The 6,847-nt window shown below is 40.0% G+C and overlaps 1 protein-coding gene across 2 annotated transcripts; it reads right to left on the bottom strand.

The window, feature by feature from the left end:
* Positions 1–261: 261 nt before the first annotated feature.
* On the bottom strand, positions 262–5,868 carry LOC129238936 (heparan sulfate glucosamine 3-O-sulfotransferase 6). Of its 2 annotated transcripts, none has more exons than XM_054874178.1 (4): positions 5,781–5,868; positions 3,717–4,300; positions 525–1,054; positions 262–490 (listed from the first exon to the last, which is right to left on the bottom strand). In XM_054874178.1, the coding sequence occupies exons 1-3, from the start codon at positions 5,841–5,843 to the stop codon at positions 547–549; spliced, it is 1,155 nt and encodes a 384-aa protein (XP_054730153.1). In that variant the 5' UTR covers positions 5,844–5,868; the 3' UTR covers positions 262–490; positions 525–546. The 2 variants fall into 2 exon arrangements, with proteins under 2 accessions (XP_054730153.1, XP_054730152.1); XM_054874177.1 differs by lacking the exon at positions 5,781–5,868 and adding an exon at positions 4,436–4,573.
* Positions 5,869–6,847: the final 979 nt, after the last annotated feature.

Genomic DNA, 6,847 nt, shown 5'->3' with positions numbered 1-6,847 from the left:
TATATGCCTGTACAACAAATCGATACAAATACATGAATTAATAGTTTTGTATGTATGTATGTATGTGTCTATTTACAATTGCTAAGCATTCAATTTGAGTCCATAAGTGCGTGATGCAATGATTTTTCGCTTATATATAGGTATGTATGTATGTATGCATATTATTGATGCTTCAGCATGTATCAAACACTTACATTATTTATCTCCGTACGTACCTATTTATGTATATATATCGCAATTATAACCTAGGAGATTGCAAAGTTCGTTTATATGTAAAGTTTCGAAGCAAAAAATTGTGCGTTTTTGGGGCGCTCTCTAAAAGTAGCGCCCATGTATGTATAGTCGTTTAGCAACAGCTCCATATGTATGCTTGTAACGATGTATGTAACTATGTATGTATATTTGGCTAACAACTTTAGTTGGGTCCAAAATTGTACGCTTGTATATCATAGCCTTCTAGACGATTATCCAAAAAATTGCTTTTTTAACGCTTTAAGCGTTAATAAAAAAAAAACATCTTTTACATTCATACCCACCACCACCTCTCTAGGGCCATGCGAAATTGATACCAGTCATTTGATAAAATTTATTATTGAACGGCCGATAGAATTCACGCAATCGTTCAATGGCAGCTTCCTCAATATGTGGATGATTGCGTCCTTTCGTTTTGCCCAAACAATGTGGCGTAGAACGAGCCTCCGATTTGAACAGACATGGGAAACCTTTGGTGGCATTAAAGTAAAAATGCTTCTCGGTCACGACACGTTTGAGACCTAAAAAGTCTTGCACACGTCCAATCTCGTAAGCTGGATCCATAATGAGTCGTTCGCCGCTGATAAAAAGTAGTTGGGAGAGCGGAAAGTATTTCAACCATTTTTCCAGATAACGTGAGTAAACACCTATTTTGACTGGTCCCCAGGCGGTGTCAACTACAGCGAAAGAACCATTGACGAAGGCTAAATCTTCGAAACGTTTCATATCCGATTTTTTGCTGGCCGCTTGTGTATAGTCTGATATGGCGCGTGTAACGGGATCACGCACCACTATGAGGAGCCTGAAGAGAAGAAAATATATGTATTTAGTTATTTGAATATTTAGATCCTCAGCTCAATATTTTTACGTTATGTACAATATATGTGGTAGCGGCAGGCTAATGACGTACCCTGGCAGAAAGCAAAATAGATTAACGAAACCAACTTAAGACTGAGTCTTGTCGAGGCCCTAAACTCCGGAGTGGAGTCAACAGGAAAAAAATATACAATATACCTATGTACATACATCAAAGATATTTTTCTAGGCTGGCAATCGTCAGGGCATTTCTCTCTTGAAAACAAAAATTATAAATTTCATAAAAAACTATCTATGTATCTTTCGGATACTGCGTAAAACTCTTTAAGATTATTTTTTTAATTTTTCATATGCGTTGTGGTAGCGCGCTATCCTCAAGTGACCTTCTGACACCAGGCTAAGCCTGTTTATTTCCATTATATCGCGGAGAGGGAAGCCGATTAGCCGCTGCTGCTGTGTCTCAGCTTTTCCAAACGCCTCATTTCTTTCATAGTCTCGGCCACTAAGTCGCATGTCACATTCCACTTTTCTTTCGAGCGCAGCATTTGTTGCACGAATGCGTCCGGCGAAGGAGGTTCTCCAAAGGATATATGGAATTTTCTTTTGCAGAACGGAAGCGTGAGCATGTGAAGAATGTGTCATGAACATCTTCAAAAACGTTTTCGTCGCAGTAATCGTAATAGGGATAGTCGCCGTGGTTGAACCTGTGTAAAATAAGCTTTGAAGCAGCCACGTCCACTCAAGAACTGGGTCAGGTAAAGGTCCACTTCTCTATCTGGTCTCGTTAGCTTAAGCTTTCTGTGGGGATTGGATTTGCGCGTCCAACGACCCTTTGGAGAGTTGATGCATTAATGCAGTTTTCTCGTAACGCCGCACGAGTAGACAAGCTTATAGACCTCTGTGTTCTCGCTATTTGAGCAGCTCCCATTGCTAGTAAGTCTAGCGGATACATGCCAAATATAACTAGGGCTGCATCGTCGGACACCGTTTAAAGGTGGTTTGGTGGTGTTTTAGTAAGTCCGTAAAAATCAAAAGAGACAACCTCAAATGCAATATTTTGCTTATTAAAGGGGTATGCTAATTTTCCATCTGTTTTGAATTCTGTTGTGATTTGAAACTGACACCTCCTAGGCGTGAGAGCGAACTTCGTGCGCTCATTAAACGTTATTTTTCCGTAAAACTCCACTCTTAATCATCGATTACAAATAAAGAACGACCGAACATCGACGTTTAAGGCGCAACCGAGCCGAACTGAACTTTGTTAAGGGCCCAATAGCTCGGCGGCATTTACACCTTGCTAGCGACGCAATTACTCGATGGAGGAGCAGATAGATATTTCAAAGTAATGCAATTTTTTAGCAGAAAACTTGGGTTTGACACCAGAATCCAAAAAACAAAATTGGCACTAGCAATAAAAACAAACAGTAATAAAAATAAAAAGATAAAATTTCAGAAAATGTTCGTCTAAAGTTCGATTTTTTTTGCCGATCTGAACTGAAATGAACTTTTGAGACTAAACATGACCGACTTCGAAGTCGAAGCTAAAGCTCGGTTGTTTTTTCATTACGGTTTTCCACTACTGGTACCTGAAAAGTAGCCCCGAAGATTTTGGTTACCAAACTGACGCCATAACACCAAAAATAACCCATGAAATTCATGGCTGATGGATGAGTAAAAACGCGCCAACTTGAAAAGGCTTATCACGTAGATTAGAAATTTTGCTTACATATTTTGACAAGTATGAGGGGGCCGCCGAGGCCGAATGTGTTGGTGTGTGATTGCAATTCGGTAGTGCACAGGTTCGAAATCCCGTGCACTTAAACACCAATTGATAGAAACAGTTTTTTGTCTTAGCGGCCGCTCCTTGACAGACTGTGACAAACCTCTAAGAAAAAGCTCGTCGTAAAAAAACATCTATCGTTCGGAGGCGGCGTAAAACTGTAGGTTCTTCCATTTGTGGAACAACATCAAGACGCTCACCACAAATAGGAGGAAGAGCTTGGCCAAACACCGAAAAAAGTCAATTTTACTTAAGTATATGTATATGTGAAGAAAAGTTGATTGCCGTGATTGACGACTTTAAAGAAGTTTTTGGCGATGTCCAATAGCATTCCGAGCGAGTTATTATGACATTTTATATCTATGAGCGAAAAATCTACTCAACACAACTCACTAGATTCCATGACAGCGCCGAGAGAGTGGACACCTCGTGGACACCTCGAAAACGGAAGAAGTCCAAGGGGGGTCTGTCGATCAACAGGATTGTGACGAGATGTTTTGTGTTTTGTTACGAGGGTATTTTCATTAAAATCTGTCAACTTGAAAAGGGTAAACCGATCACAGGCGCACATCGCATAAATTAGGTTCCTCACTTGACATTAGTTTGACGCAAAAACACTCTCATTTGGCAAGAAAAAAGCTCACTTGAAGTATGTTTAATACTTCATTAGCGAATAGAGAACATTATTTTCAAGTCAAAACGGTCATTGCCCGACAAGTTATGAATCTTTTAATTTTGTTTAGTACGTACTATAGACCAATTCAATATATTTACATAGGACTAGCGCAGTCCTATGGGGCTGGCGACATAAGATTACATGAAATTATATTTTTTTTTAGTTTTTTGCCACTTTCTACATTTCACTTACTTTGTCGCCGCATTCATTTGATGCACCCGCTGAGGTACCTCCTTTGTCACAAAATAGCTTGGCGTCTTCTCCATTGTTATCTGCCCCTCGATGGTATACGGCATATGGTGGCGATACCAGCGCAAACCACGCTGATAGTGGCGATCAAAAAAATGCACTTCACAGCCGGCGGCGCGCACATCCGGATGCAGCCGTATGAATTCAAGTAGAGCGCGTGTGCCACTCTTCTTCACGCCAATGATGAGCGTGTCGGGAAGATGACGCGACGGATGTAGACCTTGTTGGCGCAGGAAACGATATTTGGGTGAACCGTCGGCGGCCTCCTGTGTTGCGGTACTTGCATTATTATTAGCGTTATTGTTGTTGCTGTTGCTGTTTGAGCCACTTAGTGGCATAATGCGTGCAACGGAAGGCCCACGATTCTTTACGCTTAGTGCTTCCGGCGTGCGCTTCGTTGATATGTCGGCATTAGCGTTACCGGTTGGGAAGCCTTTCTCAGGCGCTGAACGAAAATTTGCGGCATTTGTGGCAGTGGCAGAATCAGCTAAGATATCGGTGGAGAAGAGCAGACTGCGTAAGGGATTCTGCACAGTGGAAGAGGAAAATGGAAAAAAAAAATTGTTTAGCAATAAGCTTATTTGCCATAAAAGTGTACGTGTGTGTGTTGATGTAAATATTTTAGTAATTTGGCAAAGTGGTTATATCAATTATTAGCACACCTTTTGGAATGTACGACTAATGCTCGTCAATAGGCACGAATTAAATGTATATGATACATATATTAAGGATATGCAAATTAGCAGCGTTATCGCCAAACTGCGATTACTCAGATTGTTGAACCAGTTCATCACAAACATTCTTCTGGCTTTCGCTTGTTTTCTCCATCAAATCACATTCAGCGCACAATTTCTGCCAATTTGACGATAATAAAAATGCTCTTCGAAATCTATTCCTATGCGTACACACACACATATGCACAACACAAATGCACTCAATACTTTGCTAATGCAACTACATTTTTCCAAAATCACTTATTTTCGGCAGTCAACTGGCTTGATGCAGCGATAATTGCACAATTGCACTGATTTCGCGAAGAGGAAAATTTCCAAATTTCCTGCAACGATTTCCCATCGAAAAGGGTTGATTACATATATACAAATATATATGCATGTAAGTAGGTGTATTACTCCGTTCGTATTGCGGTTGAATGTGTGTGCCAATGAGGCCGATTTATATGTATTTGTGTACACGTATGCAAGCAAGCCAAGCATTTCCAATAAGTGTGGACTGGTGGTATGTGTATGGTTTGGTGCGGGCGCGATAAATGTCAAATATCCGCCATGAAAATAGCGAGCTATACTTGTTCGTTCTTCACTTCACACAGTTCTCTTATTGAATATTATCAATTGCTACATCTAGTCTCAAAGCTGCCACAGCCACAGCTGTACAGCTGCCATACAACCACAACAAACGCTAAAGGCGAAAACACAGAATGTGAAGAAGCAGCAGAGGCAGAAGCAGGAGCAGACGCAGAAGCAGAAGCCGCAACAGAAACAACTCAAAAACAACTACTAAAAAGTATAAATGACAGTTTGGATTGCTGGTTGCTGCTGGTGCAGGTGGTTGGTTGTTGGCTTGGCCCAAAAGTTCATAAAACTAGAGCCATACACAGAACGCCAAAAAGCGTTTTCCGTGCGTATTTATTCATAAGGATACCTCATTTCACTTTGTGGGGTTGACATTTGTAACGGCACTCATTACATTGCGCCACTTACTCTCCCCGTATTCTCGTCGTGAGCGACAGTGGCGGCTAGTTGTTGTATACAATTGTGCCGAATATTGAAGGGTGCACAACGACAATCAACCATCCGGTAGATTCATTCATGAAAAGCGGCGCAAAATGTGTACGTATATGCCGAGTTATTTGTACTTGCGCAGTTGGGCAAGCCGCTCAACTCAGCAGTGGCGGTCAGTGCTTGTGGCTGGGTATACAGAGCGTATGAGTTGCGCTGGGCTAGCGGTGCTGTGTTGAGTGCAGGATTCTCTTGAAATTACTATACTCACGAAAAACTTCAACCGTGTGCCGAGTTGACTAGCAAAGGCTGTACAATTTAATACATAATTCATTCAAATTTTAAAATCTAAAAAAGGATACAAGAAAGAAAACTTTATTTTTTTTTTATAAAATAATCGTCAGAAAAAATTACAACAGCCTTCTGTGCTCTTGATAATTCATATATATTGCTTATTTATAAAGATCAAGGCGCATTTATTAAAGGTGGTGACACTAGACCAACAACAATGTTTTGTACGTTTGATTGCCACGGGAAAGTATAAAAAAATTAGAAAACAAAAAATTAATTCACCTTTTTTATTCTGTGCTGACAGCCACATGAACACAGCGAAAGAAAAAAAAAAAAACAATCAGCTGATTTACCAACACCACCTTTAATACATAGATTCGCCTTGATAAAGATTGAATATTTATCATGAGTTGGTACTGTCAGAAATGAAAAATTATTTTCTTGCAAGAATTCCAGAATTTTCAAAAAATCGATTTTTTTACAGATTATTATTCTTTATGTTGGTTCGAATCTCGAAGAAACAAATGAAAATGAAGAAAAAGTTTTTTGTAATAGTGGCCATCCCTCGGCAGACAATGGCAAACCTCCAAGTGTATTTCTGCCATGAAAAGCTCCGCATAAAAAATATCTGCCGTTCGAAGTCGACTTGAAACTGTAGATTCCTCCATTTGTGGAACAACATGAAGACGCACACCACAAATAGGAGGAGGAGCTCGGCCAAACATCCAAAAACATCAAAATAAAAAATATATATATATGTATATGATGGCCACTGTTGAAAGAAATATTCATCTATACTCTGCGAGAAGTTCCTGTCATAATCTTAACATGAATGTGAAATATGCGGATCGTTTGATAAATCTATGCAAAGTCAGAGAGATGGCACTACTGGCGCGTTTTGAGGTTCTGTTTGTTTAGTAGCTTCTCTTGAAAGAACGCATATCAAGTTTCAGCAAAATCGGTATATTTCTTGTGTTTGGCATTCGTTTGAATTGGACGAACGCAAAGCACAAACTCACGCTTAGCAGTTGTGGTCGCAAAATAATG

The sequence above is a fragment of the Anastrepha obliqua genome, chromosome 2, assembly GCF_027943255.1.
Source record: "Anastrepha obliqua isolate idAnaObli1 chromosome 2, idAnaObli1_1.0, whole genome shotgun sequence".
NCBI lineage: Eukaryota > Metazoa > Arthropoda > Insecta > Diptera > Tephritidae > Anastrepha > Anastrepha obliqua.
The sequence above is the reverse complement of the archived record's forward strand: the minus strand, read 5'-3'. Positions and strand labels throughout refer to the sequence as shown.

Coding starts and splice junctions, on each gene's coding strand:
- LOC129238936 (XM_054874177.1), bottom strand. CDS start 4,573: ATGTTTGTGATGAACTGGTTCAACAATCTGAGTAATCGCAGTTTGGCG. Junction 4,301..4,435: donor TTAGTCGTACATTCCAAAAG/GTGTGCTAATAA, acceptor TCCACTGTGCAG/AATCCCTTACGCAGTCTGCT. Junction 1,055..3,716: donor CAAATGAATGCGGCGACAAA/GTAAGTGAAATG, acceptor TCTTCTCTTCAG/GCTCCTCATAGTGGTGCGTG.